The sequence below is a fragment of the Mesocricetus auratus genome, unplaced genomic scaffold, assembly GCF_017639785.1.
Source record: "Mesocricetus auratus isolate SY011 unplaced genomic scaffold, BCM_Maur_2.0 Super-Scaffold_100020, whole genome shotgun sequence".
In the NCBI taxonomy this organism is placed as follows: domain Eukaryota; kingdom Metazoa; phylum Chordata; class Mammalia; order Rodentia; family Cricetidae; genus Mesocricetus; species Mesocricetus auratus.
The window spans coordinates 15477340-15500943 of NW_024429201.1; the positions used below are offsets into that span (position 1 = coordinate 15477340).

At 39.6% G+C, this 23604-nt stretch overlaps 1 protein-coding gene across 3 annotated transcripts in view; it reads left to right on the top strand.

Moving 5' to 3' along the window:
* The window catches only part of Srek1 (splicing regulatory glutamic acid and lysine rich protein 1), a 36782-nt gene extending 13814 nt beyond the window's left edge, over positions 1-22968 (top strand). For 2 of the 3 annotated variants that reach the window (XM_005065593.4, XM_013126119.3), the window contains 10 exons: positions 269-393; positions 1475-1639; positions 2096-2274; positions 3592-3722; positions 4567-4681; positions 10386-10505; positions 10840-11160; positions 16082-16177; positions 19766-19904; positions 20842-22968. In XM_005065593.4, the coding sequence (XP_005065650.1) occupies positions 269-393; positions 1475-1639; positions 2096-2274; positions 3592-3722; positions 4567-4681; positions 10386-10505; positions 10840-11160; positions 16082-16177; positions 19766-19904; positions 20842-20991 (1541 nt within the window). In that variant the 3' untranslated portion in view covers positions 20992-22968. The remainder of the gene's footprint in view (positions 1-268; positions 394-1474; positions 1640-2095; positions 2275-3591; positions 3723-4566; positions 4682-10385; positions 10506-10839; positions 11161-16081; positions 16178-19765; positions 19905-20841) is intronic. The other variant, XM_040728857.1, reaches the window with a different exon arrangement.
* The last annotated feature ends 636 nt before the right edge of the window (positions 22969-23604 follow it).

Genomic DNA, 23604 nt, shown 5'->3' on the forward strand with positions numbered 1-23604 from the left:
TAAATAATTGTCTACATTATTCAGTTTTTAAAATATTGTTCCATTAATGAGATTGCTAGTCTTTGAAGTTTTGCTCACTTTTATTTTTCCTAATAGAGCAGGATAAAAGGAAAGACTACTTTTGTTCTTATTTGTTTCTTTGTATGGATCTGATAAATAGATTCATTTATTATTATTATTTTTTAAGTGCAAGGGTAATTGTAAAATCATAGTGTAAAGTTACAGTGGTGTTTCTGCTCTCCATAATATTTGGAACTTGCCTCTGCAGGTAAAATCCCAGAGGAAGCCAAAGCCCTTTCTTTACTGGCTCCTGCTCCAACCATGACAAGCCTGGTGCCTGGTGCAGGATTGCTTCCCATCCCGACCTCCAGCCCTCTGACGGCAGTGAGTAGTGTAAGTCCTCCCACTGGGTGGGCACTGACCTGTGCAAACTGGTGAGGAAGGAGGAAGAAGTGATTTTCACTTTGTTTTGGTGGCAACCATCCAAAGTCCCTGCTTAAAAATATACCCCATGTCGTCTTATTTGAGTTTGTCTGGGGGATTACTCTGAAATACTTGGGGACTTGTTTAAATTTCAGAATTCAGATAGGATTATTAGAAAAATCAGTTATGGAAACTTGGTACTTTAGATAGCACAGACTTGGAGGTGCTAATCACTTCCCAGGTCAAGAGTACTGGAAGGACTAAATCATTTAAAAAGAGAAATGAGCATTAGTCATGGAAAGAAAGTATTTCAGAGAAGTGGTTATCTGATGACTGAGAAGATGAAACAAGGTGTGACAAAAACCTGAAATTTTTCTCTGTAGAATTAAACAGTAATTAATGTCTTGTGATTTCTTAGTAAAAGAATGTTGTAACCCTGACTGGACTTTTGTTTCAGTACTTATGCTGCTAATGAGTGTGATGGCAGCTTGTTTAGTGCCATATTCTTTGAAACTTTGCGTTTTTTTTCCAGTATGTGATTTTGCTCTTTAAATACTTCACCACATACAGTGCTTTTAAAAAAGCTCAGTCCTTAGTGATGAAAATGTAGAAAAGCTTCCAAGTTGTTTTACTGACCAAGTATCAGTGTTAACATATGTTGACTGAGGGGACCACCAGACAGAAAGGCACATAGTTCTGTACTGAATGCTTGATAGACAGAGGTATTGTGACTACAGGCTCTCAGAAACCTGACCTTACCTCTTTCCTACAGTGTACAATAATACTGTTTATGCAAATCACAGAATGCAACTACCTTGAACCTTGAAAGTTAGTATTCATTTTTAGTATCAGTTTAAAGGTAGTTAAAAACATTGTTGTATAAAAAACTAATGTGATCTCACTCTTAATAATTCAGATGCATGTAACTTAAAGCAAGGAGTCCATTTACTTCTCCCATTCATGTTGAGTTGATCTACTGGTAGCAATGTTAAAGAACAATGTTTTGGACACTAATGAAAACTTCCTTATGGTTTACTTTTGTCTTTTATAGCTTGGTGTTTCACTTAGCAGTTTGGGAGCTATACCGGCGGCAGCACTGGACCCCAATATTCCAACCCTTGGAGAGATCCCACAGCCACCACTTATGGGAAATGTGGATCCTTCCAAAATTGATGAGATTAGGAGGACAGTCTATGTTGGAAATTTGAATTCGCAGGTAACTAAGAAGAAACCGAGTGGCAGCAGCCGCTTATTCTTTCTTCTTAAAAAAATTCTGTTGATAAAGTATTATTTACTTATTTTTAAGTTTATTTTTATTAGCATATTTTGTATAATGGGTTTCATTATGATGTTTTCATGCATGCATATTATTTTGATCGTATTCATTTTCCCTATTACTCTCTTGTGATTCCCCCACCCCTATGACCCCCTCTCTCCTCCCAGCTAGTCCCCCTTCTGTAGACCTCTGATGGTTTCTTGTGACCCAGGAAGTGTAATCTGGATCTTAGAGGAGCATAGGTAAGGGGCTATTGACAGGAGCATGGGAACCTTGCCAGTGGCCCCATCACTAAACAAAATGTACTCCCTTCTCGCTGTAAACGTTAATTGCTTTATTTACCTGATTTTAAAAAGAAAGAATATGCTGTATTAAAGTATCACTCTGCTTCCTCAGACGACAACAGCTGATCAACTACTTGAATTTTTTAAACAAGTTGGAGAAGTGAAGTTTGTTCGGATGGCAGGTGATGAGACTCAACCAACTCGGTTTGCTTTTGTGGAATTTGCAGACCAAAATTCTGTACCAAGGGCCCTTGCTTTTAATGGAGTTATGTTTGGAGACAGGCCACTGAAGTAAGAAATCTTCAACAAAGAAATTTTAATGGTTTTGAAAAAGTTATAAAGCATTTGATTTAATTAAGACTTTAAAAAAATAGTTACTGGCAATTTGTAGAAAGGAAGAGACTTAAGTATAAGTGAAATGCATGACACTGTAACATGTTGTATTTGAAGATATTTCTTTCTTCTGTTTTTAGTATCTACTTGACCGTTAACTGTTTGTATATGATACATAAGGCTTCAGGCATTTTTCTGCACAGTTCTGTAAGTCAGGTGTGTTTTGTGATGATTGAAAATTAAGAGCAACTTGTAATTGAACTATAGAACTTTTCGTAGTAGGAATTTTAGTAAATTTCAAATCCTAATAAGTAGTGTTAAGTATTTAGAAGTGTTTTAAGTCAGACAATGAGACTTAATCTGCTCATGTCCATCCTTATTTGTGAAAACTGCATATCACTTTTAAGATACTCGAGACCATAAAGTGTATTTCATGCAGATTATTAAGGCAAATGTGGGTTTGAGTTTTATAGGTTGATCTCTTAGTAGTTTGATGGGTTATTCTTAAATGATGAGTTGAGTCACTGTTATTGGGTCCTCAGTCTTCTCAGTGTGGAATGGGTAAGATACACACAGCAGGTGTGCCTGTCTGTGTGTGTCACAGAAGCCGCCTTGCCTACTAGGGGATGTTTACCAGATGCTTTGCACCTCTAAAGCTATGTCTGACTCAGACATGGGACAGTATTAAATTAAATGGCCATGTAGTTACCTTCCCCTTCATCCTGTCTGGGTTTGCAGGTTATTAGCAGAATCTAATTAAGAATAGAAGTTGTTCGTGCCTGGTGATAGTGGTGCATGCCTTTCATCACAGCACTCAGGAGGCAGAGGCAGGCAGATCTCTGTGAGGCTGAGGCTAACCTGGTCTACAGAGTGAGTTCTAGGACAGTCAGGGCTATGCAGAAAAAACATATCTCAGAAAAAGAGAAAAAAAAAAGGAAAAAAGAAGTGGTCCATTTAAATCTGATTAGCATTGTAATTTTTTCTGAATTATGTGCAAAAGCATTTGTAATAGTCTATTCAACAGTTGAAGTAAGGTAGGCTTCAGTTTTTCTTGATTTTTCCTTTGTTTAGCAAGAAATGATGGTAGGTGAGAATGAGAGATTAATCACGGTTATCTCAAGTTGCTGTTGACTGTTCTGTATTATTAGCCATGTTATTTCCTTATGTGCTGCTGCGATATCCTCAGATTTATAAATATGTGTATCATACTAACAATTGTTTCATGTTATATAAACTATGGTGTGTGTTTGTGATATACTAATATTTTTAATTTAGAATAAATCACTCCAACAATGCAATAGTAAAACCTCCTGAGATGACACCTCAGGCTGCAGCTAAGGAGTTAGAAGAAGTAATGAAGCGAGTACGGGAGGCTCAGTCATTTATCTCAGCAGCTATTGAACCAGGTAAGGCCGCAGTGTCGTTGTACAGTCATAGTCTAAAGACCATAGACTCTTAGAACTGGAAGGAATTTTAGGACTACACTGCTCAGTTCCTTCATTGTACAAATAAGAAGACTGAAACTCAAGAACAAGAGTAAGTGGGTTACTTAGAACAAGTCAGCACGAAATACCCTTCCCTGACACTGAACTGACACACTTTACCTTAGTGAGTTCTCTATGGTAGCAGGTCGCTGTCGAGGCTTGTGTGCTTAAAGCAGAGTGTCAATGTTATTGTGGTGCTAAAAAGGAAAGAGTAAATGTGTAAAATGCTAAAAATAGGCAGCCTGACTCTCCCTCAAAGTTTTAATTTTAAGACAAGAGAAAGGGCATATGATTTAGAAGACACACATTAAGTTTTACAGGATTAAAAGAAAATTTGCTCAAATTTTTGTGTCGCTAAATACTTTAAAATCCACTTAAAATGTCTATTTGATTTAGCTTTAATTAGGTTTCCTAAGTTCACTCTGGGAATTTAGCTTCAATTCTAACAAAATAAATGCAGGAAGGTCTTAGCCTCACTGTCTTAGGAATTGCAGACATGTTTTAATCATACGTTATGGCAGCAACAAAATACTACGAACAGCTGTTTATAATCATCTGGTTTATATGTACTGCTGCAGGGTGGCTGCACTCAACGAGTTTATGCAATGACTTTCTTGGATGTTTCTGAAGGATAATTGCACAGGAGGAGGATGTACAGAGAGTAGGCCCCTTGCACTATATGTGGTATATTCCACTTGTGCCTAATTATTAACTGGGATCTTTGATTGTTCTGAGCTTACGCTGCAAAGTGGTTTTTTCCTCCCAGAGTCTGGAAAGAGCAATGAAAGGAAAGGCGGTCGATCTCGTTCCCACACACGTTCAAAGTCCAGGTCTAGCTCAAAATCCCATTCTAGAAGAAAGAGATCACAATCAAAGCACAGGTGAGACTCTATATTATCAGTGCTTAATAATTTTTCAGTTTTGTATCACAAATTGTTAAGATGTCAGTGTGTGCTTACCTGGTAGTGTGCTTATTGTTAACTAATGCTCTACCGAAAATGGTGTAGTTATGGGGTATACCAGTTGATGCCCAGCCCCTTTCTCTTTTGCTGTGTGCGCAAAGGAAAGAAAGTTTTTCAGATTGGTTCTTGTTTGTTTGTTTGTTTGGTTGGTTTTTGGATTTTCGGGACCAGGTTTCTCTGTGTAGTCCTGGCTGTCCTGGAACTTGTCTGTACACCAGGCTGACCTTAAACTCATAGAGATCTGCCTGCTTCTGCCTCCTGAGTACTGGGATTAAAGGCATGAGCCAGGCTGCAGAGATGGCTCAGAGGTTAAGAGCACTGACTGCTCTTCCAGAGGTCATGAGTTCAATTCCCAGCAACCACATGGTGGCTCACAACCATCTGTAATGAGATCTAGTGCCCTCTTCTGATGTGTACATGGAGGCAGGGTGTTGTATTCATAATTAAAAAAAAAAAAGGCATGAGCCACTGCTGCCCAGCTCAAATTGATTCTTCATTTTTGATATTTTAAATAATCTCTAGTTTTAGAAGTGTTTTTCCTATTTGCGTATGTTTTATACTTAATTTTTTTTGGTAAACTAGCCTTTTATATATACTCAACAGAAAGTGTTTTCATGCTGGGCATTGGTGGCACACATTTTTAATCTCAGAGACAGGCTGATCTCAGTGAGTTCAAGGCCAGCCTGTTCTACAAACCCAGTTCCAGGACAGCCAGGACTGTTACACAGAGAAACCCTGTCTTGTTTTCATTCTACCGTTTGAGAAAAGCTAATGCTGAAAGTAGTGCTCACACTGCAGCTCTTCAGTCCGTCTACTCTGTGGCCCAAACACCAATGCCGTCCTCTCTTAAGTTCTTTTTGTCCTGTTTTTTATTATAACTTCAGCATTTTAATTTTTCTATTATATGTAATTGCTTTGTGTTTGTTGCAATGGATACCTCAGAGTGCAAATTGTAGCATGTCCTGCTTTGATTGGAAGTTCCTTGAGACTCGTGCCTTGTAATGTGTACTCTTTCCTGCCAGCTGCCTGGGTCCCAATGTTGTCTCAGCCCCTGAATAACACCCGAGACACTATATTAATTATGAAGCTGTTGGCCATTTGCTGTCGTTTCTTATTGGCTAGCTCTGACTTTAATTACTAACCTATAACTGCTAATCTGAGTATTTCCACATGGTCTTTTCTTACTGGAGAAAGGGTCCAAACCTCTTACTCCTCTGGCGTCCTACATGGTGACTGCCTGTGCCTCTGTTTTCCCAGAATCCTCCTCAACTCTATCTTGCATCCCTATTGGCCAACATTGCTTTAATCATCAACCAATCAGACATAAGCATATACACAGAAGGACTTCCCCCTCAATGCCTGTCTTTAATTAGGATTTCTATTGCTGTGAAGAGACACCATGACCATAGCAATTCTTACATAGAAAACATTTAATTGGGGCTGACTTATATAGTCCATTGTCATCAGTGGGAAGCATGGCTACATACAGCCAGACATGTACTAGAGAGGTAGCGTGGTACATCTCAGGCAGCAGGAAGAAAGAATGACACTGGACCTGGCTTGAGCTTCTGAACCCTTAAGCCCACCCCCAGTAACACAGTTCCTCCACCACCTCTAATAGTGCCCCTCTCTTATGGGATTATGGAGGCCACGTTCATTAAAACTACCACAATGCCTGAAATGTAGTGAGTCTTCATTGCTGCTGAGTCAAAGATGAGATAGGAAATAGTTCTAGCTCCTTTTATGGTATGGTATATACAAAGTTTACAAAACTCTTTTGGTGATTTTACTGTCTCCAAGCTCTTATTTAGGCAAGCTCAAAATCAAGTGCCTCATAGCTAAGCCAGTGTGGTCTACATAGTGAGTAGATACCAGACTGGCCAAACCTATGTAGCAAGACACTGTCTCAGAAACACGCAGAAAATAAGTGCAGTTAGAACCAGAGTCGAAGTGGGAAAGTAGAACAGATACAGCTGTATAGAGACCAGGATGGGTGATGGATTGCTGCATGTTGACAGGGTAAAGATCAAGGAAGTATGAAACTGCTGAAGAGTAATGAAAGACTGCTGTCCTAGTTAGGGTTTCTATTGCTGTCAAGAGACACCATGTCCACAGCAATGTTATAAAGGAGACATTTAATTGGGGTGGCTCACTTACAGTTCAGAGATTCAGTCCATTATTATCATGGTGACATGCAGGCAGACATGGTGCTGGAGGAGTAACTGAGAGTCTTACATCTTACAGGCAACAGGAAGTGAACTGAGACATTGGGCAGTGTCCTGAGCATAAGAAACCTCGAAGCCCACTCCCACAATGACACACTTTGTCCAACAAGGCTGCACCTTCTAATAGTGCTATTCCCTATGAGTTTATGAGGGCCAAATACCACAACTAGTGTCCTGAATCTTGTTTTGAATGGCTGTAGAGGAGAGTAAAGCTCTTAGGTTGAGGAAAACGAAAACTTGTTCATTAACATCAGTTTCTTTGATAATTTTTGAAACTTTACATGCTTTTAAAAATTAGGGCTACTTTTAAGGTCTTTGAATTTGCATACTGTTCGCTGCCTCTAGGATAGTGGTTCTCAACCTGTGGATTTCAACCCCTTGGATCACATATTACATTACGATTCATAATAGTAGCAAAATTATAGCTTTTTGGAAATAGCAATGAAATAATTTTATGGTTGGGAGTCATTACAACATGTGGAACTGTATTAAAGGGTCATAGTATTAGAAAAGTTGAGAACCACTGTTCTGCTTATTATATGTAAATTGAAAATTGGCAATTGCTCTTTCTTCATGAGTGAATTTCTGTAGATGTATCTGAGGCTAATACTAGAAATAAATGGCTCTTTGCACACATGTATATATACACATGATCAACATGTTTTACACATGCATGTTGAAGTACACATAGGCTAAAGATAAAGAGAATGAGTTATCTCTGAATAGAGGCATGGGATCTTTAATTAAAGATACAAGATTTAGGGTTTTTGACACCAAAGAATCTCCCTACGCTTTGTCCTGCTCCCCAGCTGACTTAGCAGAGTAGTGTAGATTATAATGTCAGATGTTTCTAGATCTTTGTTTCCCCAGTCAGAAAACTATTCCCATGAAAGAGCTTCAAAAGTTGCTCTCCTAAAAGGAGAAATGAGTTCTGATCAATTTGCAGGGAGCAGAAGAAGTTGCATAATGGATGCTAAAATACAGTTAGTAGGCAGAGTAAGTTCTCACATGCTACAACACATAGCATGATTATAGTTCACAATAATTTATTATATGTTTTAGAAAGAACTAGAAGAGTTCAAAAGGCTCCTGTTAATAAAGAAATGTCACATGCTTGAGAAGGGTGCCAAGTCACTGACTTTGATCACTGCACTGTATTCATGCATGCATTTACCACATTGTATCCCATAAATGGGTGCAGTTACTATGTGTTAATTAAAAAGGGGGTGATAAACCAGGTGGTGGTGTGGCACGCCTTTAATCCCAGCACTCAGGAGGCAGAGGCAGACTGATCTTTGAGTTCGAGACCAGCCTGGTCCACAAGAGCTAGTTCCAGGGCAGTCTCCAAAGCCACAGAGAAACCCTCTCTAGAAAAACCAATTTAAAAAAACCACAAAAAACAAACAAAAAAAGGGGCGATGATAGTTGTACCCACCAGCTAACCCCTCTCCCTGCTTTCCAGTCTCCTCTTTTGATGGTAAGAGAGAGAAAGGCGTGACTGCCCTTGGCTAGGACTTGGGGAATCTATTTCTATTTTGTCCACATTTTGGTATTTGTTTTATTCACAGAGGTAGTATTAGAAAAGGGGGGCAGTTTTCCAGATGGTGTATTTTAGGTTACAGAAACTTCACAGAGCAGAATAGGAACTATGTGACATAGTGTTTTAATGAGAAAAAGTTAATGTAAGTTGAACTTTGATACAATATGATGGTAAGTTGCTATTTGTCTTTAAATTTAAAAATAATTTTACTAGTAGTAGAGAGTTAGAAATTAGCTGCATGTAAGTGAAAATGTGCTTAGTAAGGGATGATTCTGGTCTCACAGCATACCGCAAGCATTGTTTGTTTGTTTTTTTATCCTTTTTGTGTAGGATTTGCTCTAATTTGTTAAAACACGACTGTCAGTGGGGATGGTGTGGTAGCTCAGCAGGTAAAGGTGATGTCCACCAAGCATGACAACCTGAGTTCAGTCCTTGGGTCCCATTCTCCAAGTTGTTCTCTGACCTCCACACATTGGTATGCATTCACACATGTGTGCACATCATACACTCAATAACACAATTAATACAAAACCATGACCATGTAGACAGATTTTAGTTATATAAAGCTGTGGAAAGGCTGGGCGTTGGTGGCTCACACCTTTAATCCCAGCACTTGGGAGGCAGAGGCAGGCGGATCTCTGTGAGTTCGAGACCAGCCTGGACTACCAAGCGAGTTCCAGGACAGCCTCCAAAGCCACAGAGAAACCCTGTCTCGAAAAACCAAAAAAAAAAAAAAAAAAAAAAAAAAAAAGCTGTGGAAAGTTCACTTGTCCTTGGCTCCTTTGGACTAAATAAAGATGAAGTTTGCTTGTTTGCCTAATTTAAACATTTACTCTGTGCTAGAGGCTACCAGGCATTTTGCATATATCATCTGATAGAGTCCTCATGATAACTTTGGGCTCTATAGATGGGATTTAGACTGCAGAGAAGCATGGCAGTCAAATCCAGGACATTACAAATTCTACAAACTACTGCTGAGCTAAATTGGCAGCTCTATTTTGTTATATTTTAGAAAATAGTGCCTGGGATATTTTACTATGAAAAAAACAACATTGAGATATACCACATTATTTCAATGGGGCCACCTTAGAATTGAAATAACAATTTTTTTCTTGGAGAATAATAGAGTAATAAAGTTTTTTTGGGGGTGTTAGAGTAATAAAGTTTTTTGGGGGGGTTCGAGACAGGGCTGCTCTGTGGCTTTGGAGGCTGTCCTGGAACCAGCTCTTGTAGACCAGGCTGGCCTTGAACTCACAGAGACCCATCTGACTCTGCCTCCCCAGTGCTGGGATTAAAGGCATGTGCCGCTACTGCCCCGCTAAAATATTTTATATTAATGTATTCTTTGACAACTTTACACATGTTTATAATGCATTCTGGTGCTCATCCTCTGATTTCTTATCTCTCATCCTTTATACATCCTTCCTAATGTTTGTTGTGACAAACAGTGCATGGCCCTTTATAGACATTGTTGAAGCATATAAATCCTTCCCCTTAGAATCACTCATAGCTAGTTTACGAGGGAGCCAGGAATTAAACACAGTTGGTGATATCAAATTGGGCAAAGGGAACAGTCTCCAAATTTGAGGCTTATAATGTGATGAAAAGAAAAGCTATCCCTGAAAAGTACTCACTTAACTCTTACACAGAAAATGACTAGTAAGTTATTTTTGGTTTGTGTTCTATGCAGTAATAAAGCTGATAAATTTTCCAATAAGTAAATTTAATTTCTTGTGTTATATAACTAAAATATTATATAGAAGGCTCATTTAAAATATTGGTAAATGGAGTTTCTAACTTTGTGCAGTTGAAATTATAAGAATAAATTTTGATTTGCTTACCATTTGTTTTTCTTTAGGAGTAGATCTCATAACAGGTCACGGTCAAGACAGAAAGATAGACGTAGATCCAAGAGTCCACATAAAAAACGCTCTAAATCTAGGGAGAGGCGGAAGTCAAGGAGTCGTTCACGTTCACGGTGAGTTCCGGAGATACCAGGAAAATGTAGATTTTATCATTATTTTCAGTCATTTGAAATTGTGGTTTAGGTTATCATGAGAGAAAGCTTTCTTTTTCTTGTTGCTTTAATGTCTGTGGTTAATACTGATTGCCTCTGATGCAAATCTGATCAGTGTGAATCAGCTCAGCCTGGTAATTGTTCTACTTAGCAGCCTCAGATACACATCTGAGTCACATAGAAATTTCTAATGTCTGTGTCATTGCAGATGATTTTGTATTGGTAGCTGTAGAAAAACAGGTCTCTATTTTGGGATAAAATTATTTTAGGTAACAATTTATTTCTGTTTTTCAAGGGACAAGAGAAAAGATACACGAGAAAAGGCGAAAGAAAAGGAAAGAGTGAAGGAGAGGGAGAGGGAAAAGGAGAAGGAGAGAGAGAGGGAAAAGGATCGTGAAAAAGACAAGGACCGGGGTAAAAACAAAGACAAAGACCGAGAGAAGGAAAAGGACCATGAAAAGGAGCGAGACAAGGACAAGGACAAGGAGCAGGACAAAGACAAGGAGCGGGAAAAGGACAAACCGAAGGAGGCCGATGAGAAACGGAAGAAGGAGAAGAAGTCCAGAACACCACCCAGAAGCTACAATGCATCGAGAAGATCTCGCAGTACCAGCAGGTTTGTCTGTGTGTAGGTGCACATGCCTGGGGTAGTTTGTGTGGGCAGGTCAAAGGGCAACCTTGGGTCTGGTTCAATCATCAGGAGAGTAGGCTAGGCTGGCTGGTCCGTGAGCCCCTGGGCTCTGCCCGTCTCTGCATGCTACCGAACCATTACTGTTAACCACATTACTGCTGTGCTTTTCCATGTGGGCCCTGGAGGTAGAACTCAGGTCCTCATGTTTACACGACAAGGTCTTGACAATAAGCTCTTTGCTGACCGACTGCGCTCTGCTTCAACTTTTTACCAAGAGGATTGCTGGTGACCAATGAATACAGCTTTAACCGCAATGGAAAGATTACTACTTTATGCCAGTATAGTAGTAGTAGCATTTACCCTTAATTGAACAAGTAAACTGTTTTTCAGCAGAGGGGTCATTACATCATTGAACCTCCTGGGTAAGATGTTTGGACGGACAGCTGCCTTTCATAATGCAATACTTACGTCTAGTTAATTATTCCTTATTATTTTTCTTAGAGGATGGCATGTGATGGGGAAGATATTTTTAAGTGTCTGTATAAAAATTCCTCTGTGTGATAGTTGACCTTTGAGGCTGGTGTTTCTCTAGAATGGGTGGTGAATCTTAGCACACCCTATGATTTCTAAAGTTCTAGCATGAGTCCTTTCTGTCTTTGGAGCTAACTTTTACTTCCATTATGCTTTTTGTGTGATGTTTAAGATCTGATTCTTGTTAGTTTTAAGGATTCGAGCTTTTTCCTCCTAGGACTGTTGTTTCCACTTATTAGTAGATACACTGCCACCAGGTGGCAGCAGGTTTCTATAGTAACAGCTACAGAATGAGAATTTTCCTCAAGGTTGTTTAACTCTCTTATCTCTTTATTTCAGCTGATTCTATGATAAATTAAACTTAGTCTTTTTTTTTTTTTGGTTTTTCAAGACAGGGTTTCTCTGTGGCTTTGGAGGCTGTCCTGGAACTCGCTTGGTAGTCCAGGCTGGTCTCGAATTTACAGAGATCCGCCTGCCTCTGCCTCCCGAGTGCTGGGATTAAAGGCGTGCGCCACCAACGCCCGGCTAAACTTAGTCTTTTAAAAATATTTAAAAATAAATGTTTGAACAAAATTTAAAGTCGCGTTTTCTTTGCAAACAGGGTGATAAAGGAATATATTTCCTTTTTGAAAAATTGTTATTTTAGCCTGGTGGTGGTAGCACATGCCTTTAATCCTAGCACTCGGGAGGCAGAGGCAGGCGGATCTCTGTGAGTTCGAGACCAGCCTGGTCTAAAAGAGCTAGTTCCAGGAGAGCCTCTAAAGCCACAGAGAAACCCTGCCTTGAAAAACAAAAACAAAAAAAAAAATTATTTGATAGCTTATTTTTTATGCTAGCCTATTAAAACATAATAAAAGCTAATTGTAGTGTTTACTGGTTGTTGGTATAACAGGCCAATTCTAGTTCTTGGCTGATTTTGATGTATCACCCTATTTAGTCCTTCCAACAAGCTTGTGAGACCATTACACCGTGGTAAAGACAGGCCTTTCCTTGCCCCCTGCCCTGCTATCAGAAGTGTAGTACCTTTTCTTCCTTTAAGAAAGTGTGAAGTTGCTGGATGGTGGTGGTGACCTCCTTTAATCCCAGCCCTTGGGAGGCAGAGGCAGGCGGATCTCTGAGTTTGAGGCCAGCCTGGTCTACACAGTGAGTTCTAGGACAGTCAGGACTATTTCATAGAGAAACCCTGTCTTGAAAAAGCAAAACAAAAGTGTGACTTTTTTATAATTAGCATTTGTACCTGCTTTTGAAAAACTGCAACAGAACCATGAAGTTGAAAGTAGTAATACCTGTAAGAAGGGCTTGACATAGAAACATTGAAACAGACAGTCTTTGCCCTGGGATGGGCTTAACCTGTGCTGCACCCTGCTTGCAAGTGATTGTGTTGATGGTGCTGTGGGTGCCTTCCCGCCACTGTGCCGTCCAGACACTCTGCTTCACAGCACCGCATGGTTTGAATCCTTTGTAATGAATAACATACGCTTGTTTGGTAACTGTAATGTCTAGTGGCTTTCTTCCATGGTAGCCCCCCACCTCCTCCCCGTGCGCACACTAGGCTCTCTATGTAGCCCTGGCTGTCATGGAACACTCTGTAGATTAGGCTGGCCTCAAACTCAGAGAGACCACCTGCCTCTGCCTCCCCAGTGCTGGAATTAAAGGTGTACACCACCATTGTCTGGCTCCTTTGTTTTATTTATAAGGGAGTTGAAAGATTCATAGTCAGCCCTGAACATACTCTTAAGTAAACCCTGGGACCTAGAGACCAAAAGACAAGGATGGGCTGTGAGGAGTTGGTTAATAAATGCCCGCACACAGGCTCACATGCACACACTCACAGGCACACAGGCTCACATGCTCACAGGCACACAGGCTCACATGCACACAGGCTCACATGCTCACAGGCACACAGGCTCACATGCACACATGCTCACAGGCACACATGCTCACAGGCACATAGGCACACATGCACACAGGCTCACATGATCACAGGCACTCATGCTCACATGCACACAGACACACAGGCTCACATGCACACATGTACACAGGCTCACAGGCACACAGGCACACATGCTCACAGGCACACAGGCACACATGCACACAGGCTCACATGCATACAGGCTCACAGGCTCACATGCACACAGGCTCACATGCACACAGGCACACATGCACACAGGCACACATGCTCACAGGCACATAGGCACACATGTACACAGGCTCACAGGCACATAGGTACACATGCACACAGGCACTCATGCTCACAGGCTCACAGGCACACATGCACACATTGCTCTAGGAGCTCTGGTAAGTGATAATATCTGTGTTCAACAGTAGGTACAGTTTCTTACTGTTTAACAGGTCCTATATTTTCTACACTTGATCTTAGCCAAAAGGCCGAGAAGCAATAGGTCCCATATTTTCTAATGTTCTAATTTGTTTATTGAGTGGGGAACATTATAACTGTTCCACCAAACTCTACTTCATGCTTTTATAGTCAACATTCTCTCCTAATCTGTATTTTCAAATTTTTTTTTTTTACTTAGATAATGTGACATAGAGGTGCACTTCTTTAATCCCAGCACTCAGGAGGCAGAGGCAGGAGTTTCCCTGTGACTTTGTGGCTACCCTGGTCTACAGAGTGAACTCTGGAACAGCTGGAGCTACACAGAGAAACCCTATCTCAAAAAAACCAAAACCAAACTAAAACTAAATGCAATGCTTAAAAATTAATGTTAAGAAATGGAAAGAAAGGCAGAAAGGCTTTTCTACCGTATGTGAGTAGATTTGGATTTGATTTCCCCAACATTCTATTCCGCTCCCCACAAACAAACAAAAATCTATCAAGCTCCTCCTATGTGCCAGGCTCTGTTCCTAATACTTACAGGTGTTATCTTCTAGCCCCCAAGTATCCCTGTAAGTCTTGAGTTTTGTGGATTTTCTTTGTTTCCAGTTGAAAAAGTAGACCCAGTTTAAACAGTGTTTGTTGTTACAGGTTTTTCTTTGCTTCTTTTTTTTTTTGGCCCTTTAAAATGCCAACTACATATACAACTAGTAATCTCTATTCTTAATTTTTGTGAAAGAAAATTAAAAGCAATAAATAGTAAAGACAACTTGAATTTCAGGAGGGCTGCTATTTTGGTTGTGTGGTCAGTGGTTATCAGCTGCTGCTCCTTTGCGTTTGTGTTATGTGCGTGCATTTATGTGTGTTTGTGTTGCCATTAGAGGTCAGTGTCAATGCCTCCATCTCACTCTCCAGCTTAGTTTTTGAGACACGGTCTTACTGAACTTGAAACTCACTGACTGCCCAGGCTGGCTGGCAAGTCTCCCAGATCCTCCTGGTTCTGCCTTCTGGTGCTGGACTACAGGTATGTGCCATGGTGCCTGGCCTTTTACCTGGATGCTTAGGCAGCAAGCACTTTATGCACTGAGGAATCTCCCCAGCCCTTAGCAGAACTTCTTATATAAGATCATTGGCTATATTAATTGATCATTTGATAAATATATCCTGATATCATCCCTTGGAGGTGGTGAGGTTCTTTTGTTTAATTACTCTTGTAGTTTAGAATATGCATTATATGTTAATTTTAAATCTTATTGAATATCACTAACCTTTTTTTGGAAATTATTTCCTTATCTAAATTTCAGATCTTAACTACTTGTATAAATTTGTGCTTTCAATTTTCAATTACTGGGATAACAGTAATGATAGCAAGCTAGAGGGGAAAGTGACTTCCCAATAAAAATTTAAATGCCTTTTTATTACTCTAACACATCTCACCCCTAGCAAGGTAGCATGTCTTTCAACTTTGGCAGACTTTGTTAGAAAATCTTTGCTGTGGGGCAGAAAAGGGGAGCCAGAGGTACAATGAAGGATAGGATGGGGAAGAATCTGAAACATATAGTGACTCCCATCAATTTGTTTACTAACTTCAAGAATTTAAAGTATGTCGAAGAAGAGGAGGTTGTTCTGTATTTTCTTATGAAATTTTAGATGATGGTTTTGTCAATAATAAGATTTATGGTTTACAATTTGATCTGCATTAAAATCAGGTGATAAAACAAGCATTTAAAAAGGGTTTAGTGGGTTCTTAAAGGGATAGGGGAGTGGCACAGTGACAAAGCACTTGTCTGTCATGTGGAGGGGGCTGGATTTGATCCCTAGGGTCCCTTTAACCCTCTCCTGATAAAAGTAAAAATAAGCTAAGCTGGTGGTATATGCAGCCTACAATGTCAGCAGTGGGAAGCCTGAGGCTGGTGTCAAGGTCTGAAAAACACTAAAAAGATAAACTAATCATACTAGTCTTGGAGAGATGCTCTCACTGAATTGGGAACCCTTTATTTCAGTTGCTGATTTTAGAAAGTAGCATGTTTTGTCTTTCAGGGAAAGGCGGCGGCGGAGGAGCAGGAGTTCTTCCAGATCTCCAAGAACATCAAAGACCATAAAAAGAAAGTCTTCGAGGTCTCCATCTCCCAGGAGGTAGGTGCAGGCATCTGGTGAAGCATAAAGAGGGAGCAGCAAGTGGAAAAGGGTTCCTTCTTTAATCTTGTTTTGAGTTTGTGTTTTGAATGACTGTTTGTATTCTTCAGAATTGATGGAAGATCTTACTGTTTAAAACCATCAGCTTCCACCCATGTGTTCATCTCCTCCATCCGTATAGGAACTCCCCACCCCCCTTCCCAAGTTTCTATAGTTACAGGATGGAAATGGGTAATTTTTTCCTCAGACAAAGTATCTTGAAATAGGTAGGAGCTGTACTTTTCTGCCACTCTTAACTATTAGAAATGTCAGCTGGGCGGTGGTGGCGCACACCTTTAATCCCAGCACTCGGGAGGCAGAGGCAGGCGGATCTCTGTGAGTTCGAGGCTGGGCTGGACCAATAGCCTCCAAAACAATACAGAGAAACCCTGTCTCATAAAAACCAAAAGAAAAAAGAAATGTCTCCATATGAGAGACAGACAGACACTGTCCTTTTGCTTCTGATGATGCTCAGCTAGTTCTAACTGGTTCTGTGACAGTGCTCTGGCTTCCTTCTTCTTCCCAGTCCTTCTTTTGTCTCTTTCTTTTTGTAAAGTTAGGCATATGGGTATTTTGCAACTTTTTATTTCTCCACACAAAAGATAGCATACCATTGTATATTTGTGTGGTCAATGACTATTTCTAGGCCTTATTGGTATATATATGCCAGAAGGCCAGACTAAACTTGAAACCTTGTGGTGATGAACTGGTATGTCTGCTTTTGATCTATTTTTGTCTTTAAAATTTTGTTTATTGTCATGTGTGATGTGCATGGAAGGGCATGTGTGTGCAAGTTGAAGGGCATCTTTGTGAGATTAACTCCCTCCTACTTGTGTGTGGGTTCCCGAAAGTAACTCATGGGTCAGGTCACAGAACCCTTGCTGTCACTCTGAGGTATTTCGTCAGCCTTCTTATGTATTTTGAGGTAATTTTTATATGTGGTTAGAGGTAGGATTTCAGCTTCATTCTTTGGCCATGTGAATTTCAAGTTTTCCCAGCACCATTGTTGAAAACATCCATTTACCCATCAAGAGTTTATCCTAGGCTTTCCATAGACCTGAATGTTTGTCCTTAGCACTACCATGTTTTCATTTTCAGTTAATGTGGTTTTGTAGTCATTTTGAAATCAGAAATTATGAGTCACCTAACCCTGTTTTTTCTTTTGCTTTAAAAATAGATGTTCATTTATTTTGTGAGTGAGTGAGTGTGTGTGTGTGTGTGTGTGTGTGTGTGTGTGTGTGTGTGTGTGTTCACAACGTGTGCAGGAACCTGTGGAGCTGGGAGAGGATGTCAGCTTCCTGGAACTGGAGGTTATGATCTGCCATGTGAGTGCTGGAAATCAAACCAGGAGCTTGTGAGAGCACCCAGTACTCTTAACGAGAGTACACCTCTGTAGCCTCAACGTTGTTCTCTTTTAAAAGAACATTTTAGCTATATGGAGAGCCTTCAAGATGTCATAGGAGTTTTAGGACAGATCTGTATCTGCTATTAATGGTTTTTGTAGGAATTGTATTTTGTATATAGCTTTTGCTGGTGTTCTTAATAGCATTCAAATTTTGCCTTCTGTGAGATCTTTCATTGCTGTGTTATGGTGTTTATTATACTAATTGTTTTGGTTTTGTTTTCTTTAGTTAAGTTGTATTTTCTTAAAACTTTTAATTGTATATGTCTCTGTGTGTGTGTGTGTGTGTGAGCGCGTGTGTGCACGCACGCACGAGCACTTGCATGTCTACAGAGTTTGGAAAGAGCTGGGGTTACGGGCAATAGTGAGCTGCTGATAAGGGTTCTGGGGCGGAGCTCCAGTCCTCTGGGGTTAGGGGCAATAGTGAGCTGCTGATAAGGGTTCTGGGGCGGAGCTCCAGTCCTCTGGGGTTAGGGGCAATAGTGAGCTGCTGATAAGGGTTCTGGGGCGGAGCTCCAGTCCTCTGGAAGAACATGTATGGAGCCGCCATCCTAGCCTCTGTGTTGCAGTGTTCATGATGCTCCTTTGTATTGTTCCTTCGATTTTGAAGCCGTAACACACAAAAACACTTTGAGGACCTGAGGGGTTTTTTATGTTTTTTGTTTTACATGTCAATCCCAGTTCTCTCCCCCCCTTCCCCTGCCCCCACTGACCTTCTATCCCATCCCCTTTCTGCTCCTCAGGGAGGGTGAGGCTTTCTGTGGGGGATCTTCAAAGTCTGTGTTCATTTGGAGCAGGACCTAGACCTCCCCCTTTTTATTTGTTTTATTTTGCCTTGTACAGTTTCCTGCAAACAAATTTATGGATTTTGTTTTGTTTTACGTATTTGGAGGTTTAGTTGTAGCTAGAATTCATCCATATTTGCTTCTAGTATGTAGTCATTTAATTAAAAAATAAGTTGGGTCTCTAAACCAGTTTGCTTTATTTCTGTTATGTAGAATGACATGTGGATCCTATTTTATCACCTTGCAAATGATTAGACAATTGCCCCCAAAACTCTTAATGATGAAAATTCACTTTTCCCCAGTGGCTTGAAATGCTACCTTTTTTGCAGCAGATTTTCATCTGCTTCATAGTTATCTCCATTTGTTCCATTAGTCTTGTATCTGTCTTTAAGCTACAAGTAGGGAGCTGCTCATGGTTCTGTATTAGTGCTATTCATCATAGCCAAATCAGGAGCACTCGGATGCTGTACAGAGTTTTCCCTCTATAATCTTAGGGGTTTGTGACAAGTAGTGTGTTGTTCTGTGTTTTGGGTTTGCTTTTGAATTGATGCTTCTTGTTTCTAATCGTAGATGAAGTGGACAAGGGACATAGTAGGCTATTTGAAATTTGAAATTTTGCTGGTAGCTATTCTCCCACATCAGGTTCTCTGTCCTTTTTATTCTCTGTTAAATTCTTTTGTCTATTTTGTGTGAATGTGGGAGTCAGAAGGTACCTTGTGGGGAGTTGATTCCCTTCTAACATGTAGTCCTGAGGCTCAAACTCAGGTTATTATGCTTGATGTCAGCTAAGCCATCTCACTGGTCCCTTTTTACTCCCTCTTGGATGCTCATATATTATGTCGAAAAGGTGCATATGAAAACATTATATAACAGTATGTAGTATATTCAGAGAATTTTGCAAAGAAAAAGTCTATAGAGGTTACAAATTTAGTGGAAGGGTTCCCATTATCAGAAAAGAAAAATGTCTGTATTTAGTTCAGATGCAGCTTTTTCCTACATACTTTTGATAGGTGGTCACGTGAATCTATGGATAAGCAATCATTACAGTATAAGCTGGCTATAGTTTTTATCTCAGGCTTATTCAAGTATTCAGCACTTAAAAAGTAGTAAATTGACAATACCAAGTTGTGTCTTATAGGAACACATTGGTGGCTGCTGTAAAAATGACCTGAACACTGACTGAAGCAAAGGGTGGAATAGGTCGGGTTGCAGGTCCTCTCTTGGTTACTTTATCAATCCAGTTTACTAGCATGCTTATGTACAATGCATTGTTTTGGATGGCCTGTGTTAGATAAGGACTGTTTTCAAGAGTACAGTAAGTTTTTAAATTCTTGAAAGATAACTCCTGTATTTTCATCATAGCCGAAATAAGAAAGATAAAAAGAGAGAAAAAGAACGGGACCACATAAGTGACAGGAGAGAAAGAGAGCGTTCCACCTCCACAAAAAAGAGTTCTAATGACGGGAAGGAGAAGGTGGAGAAGACCAACACACCAGTTAAGGTGAGCTTCTCAGCCAGGGTCTGGGTGCAGGGGAACTGAATGCTTGGTGCCCCTTAGGGCACCAGGGCTCAGGGCACTTCTGCCATTCGTAAGATTACATTTTGAATGAGAATCCATTAAAACATAAGCAGCTTAATTCTTTATTTGAAAAATTAGTAGATAGCATACAATTAGAAAATTTAGAGAACTTCTGGATAACAAGTGTATTTGGTATGCTTATGATACTGAGGTTTGTATCTGATACCATTTTCCTCAGCATTCATTTGAGCAAATTTGTTAAAATTAGATTTGTTCATGTGTTATAAATATATCATTAAAAAACCAAATTCCTTAACCAGTCCAAAATTGAAAACTAAAACTCCCTAATTAATAAGCTTTTTTTTTTTTTGGAAATTGTAAGTACTTGTGAATTATATCAGTTCTCTTTGCTATCTAGTATAATTCTATTTGGAAATATAGCTTCTGGAATTTATTTTGCTACTGGTAGAAATTTGTTGTTATCATCAGTGACATTGGCCTTATTTACTAAGCATCTAGTACTTGTTAGGCATTCTTTGTTCTCATGTAATTCTCTCTTAGAATGTGGGTAGAATCTAGACTGCTTTTGAAGACTTCTAAGAATAGCTACTCCCTTTTGTATACGTTCACATTTATTTCTTGTGTTTTGGAAAGCTCTTTGGCTTTTTTAGTGTTTTATGAGGCTGTTTTTGAAGAGCTACAATTTTTGTTTACCTGTTCTGATTTTATTATCATGAGTTGCCCATCTCTTGTTGGAAATAACGTACAAAGGGCAAATTGATACATGTGCTTGCATGAGTTTTTAATGAAAGAAAACACTGCAGTTTTATTCACAAAAAGCAGTTATATCATTTAGCCTTCCATAATTAGAGTTATTGTGTGATGTAGTGACCATGCACTACATTGATGTTTGTTGTAGAAGGAACACAGTAAAGAGGCAGATTCAAGTGTAAGTCAAGATGCAGATGAGAAGGACCCGCCAAGGACTGAGGAAGAAAACAAAGTGCAGCAGAATGGGAATTGCCAACCAAGTGAAGAGAGCCTCTGCAGCAAAGCCGATGCGGTGTAGGACCACCTGCTTCATCACTCCCTCCACGGTGGGATCAAACCCAAAGCTTTCAGTTCACAGCAAGGTGTAAATGGGGAAGAGACCCACGTATGGGAACTAACATCTTTTCCAGCTATGAGGTGACATGGTGGACATCTTGTTACTGAGCATGGGCATCATGAAAATAATCAGAAATTCACCATCTTCTGAAGTCTGTGCATTTCCATGGTGGCTGGCACACTTGTCATGTGGTTCATTAGTGTTTGCCAAGAAGCATTGCAAATAAATTGAACATCATAGATCCAGAGTTGAACTATCCCTAAAGACTGGAGATGAGCATTGGAGGCTCTTAAAGAAAATGCTAGTTACTGAATTTTGTATTGTTTTACTTTTTTAAAAAAATTTTCAATATATACAGTTTGATGATGTGCTTGAAATTTGTGCAAATATATACCAACACTCTTGTAAAGTGCAAAGTATGTAAGAAGTTTTAACATTTACTTCACAGGACTTAACAGTGATTGTGGTAAATTCTCACTATTGTGTTTTCTTTTGCTCACTGTTTTTGGACATCAGTTTTTCTTTTAAAACAGTTTTACAGATTAAAATTGCTTAAATAAGTGGATTAAAAACCAACTGACAATGCATGCTACTGTTCTCTTTCAAAAAGGGAGCAACTTTGTTGAATACTAATAACAACATGTTAGTATTCAGTGTTTAGAATCATTGGTCTGCCACAAAAATGAGCATTTCTTCTTGAACGTTGTTGACATTTCCAAGCTCATGAATAATATTGCAGTGTGTCTTGTCAGCTGTAGGTGGCAAAGATGCCCTTAGAAAAAGGAAACTGAGTTTTCAAAATGGGCCATGGGAGCACAAGCTGAAGCTTTAGTGCCTTCTACAATGTGTGGTATACTGTTTTCTAGGGTTTTCTATGTGCTAGTCATTCTCAATTCATATGGAATCTAGATGGCTGTATTCTGTTCACAACCATTGGGAAGTGTGCGAGGGGTGTGTCAGAGAAGGAAGTCCTGTTTACAAGACTTGCAGAGTTTCAAACAACATTGTAGTTTTGGGACCACCAGTTTTCTACTGTGATGATTGAAAGGGAGATATACTCTTACTTCAAATCAAAGGAATCCTATTAGTTGACTTCATTGGATGGCCTTAATAATTACCTCGCAATCATTTTCTTCTAGTGATACAGAAATTATACTTAAAGGAAGGACTGGGAGCATACAGAGGTGATTTTGTGTTTATCAATATGCTTATGTGAGTTAAAGACACATGGTCATCCACCAATCTTAGGCTCAACTATTCATAGAAGGTATGCAAGTAGTAAAATGAAAACTGTTAATGTTTTCTGCAAAACTATAAATTCTGGTTAATGCACTAGTCATTATTGTTACATTTCCAAAAAAAAACCCAAAAACTTAATTTGCAAATCTTATTTTAAAATGAATTTTAATTTTATTTAATACAACTTAATACAATCAGATTACTCAGTTGCCTTACCTCATGGGAAGGGTTACTGTTACAGATTGAAAAAGTCAAGTAGCACTTTAGTTACTTGGTTCCAACTTTGAGTCTTGTTTTCACATTTATACTGTTGAAACTATAATTTGAATAATAGAAAGGCCCTTTCTCCAAGTCATAAAGCCTGGTTCAATTATGAAGCTGCTTAATCATCTTCAGGTGTTCAGATTACTGTGCGTATGTGTGTGTTTTCTTTTTGTCACTGTGTACATTAAACTTTGGAAAATGCTTTACTATGTAAAGTATAGATGGCCATTTTAATCATTTAGCCACATGTGGTTGGCTAGTAAACAGCTTACTCTGATACAGAAATGACTGGGCACCTGTGGAAAGATTGTGAAGGAAGGTGTCCCGCTTCAACCGCTGTCTTATTTATGATATGTACGTAGAATAGAGCAAATGTTTGATCTTTGTTATTTTTTAGTACCATTTCTCTAATAAAGTTCAGTATTTTAGAGGAAAGTCTTCAGTTTCATCCCGCTCTTATTTTGTTTGACACACGGAGGCTTTCGACATGGCTGATGCAGGCTTGTGCACCATCTCTAAAACAGCCCTTTAAGTTAAGTGGAGGTGTTTTCCTGTCCTCTGTACTGTTCAAATGCTTTCATGGGAGAGACTGACACTTACTCCTACCACTAACTACTTCTCATGCGCGAGTTTATTTGCTCAAATAATCATTAGTGTAGAAAAAGGCTTTGCAAATGCAGAATAAGTAGGGATACTTATAAGTAAAGCAGATGCTGTGGGATTGGTGTGCGAGAGAGGCATGCAGGGAGCCAGGCACACATGGTTTCACTTTTATTCATATTTTATATTAAGCTGTTTTATTTCTTTTTGCTTGTTTGTTTTTTGTTTTTTCGAGATAAGATTTCTCTGTATTGTTTTGGAGGCTGTCTGTCCTGGAACTCACTCTGTAGACCAGGCTGGCCTGCTCCATATTTTATTTCCTTCAAGAATGTTGTTTGTCAGTCAGGCAGTGGTGGTGTACACCTTTGATCCCGGCACTCGGGAGGCAGGGGCAGGCAAATCTCTGAGTTTGAAGCCAGTCTGGTCTACAGAGTAAGTTCCAGGTCAGCCAGGGCTATACAGAAAACCCTA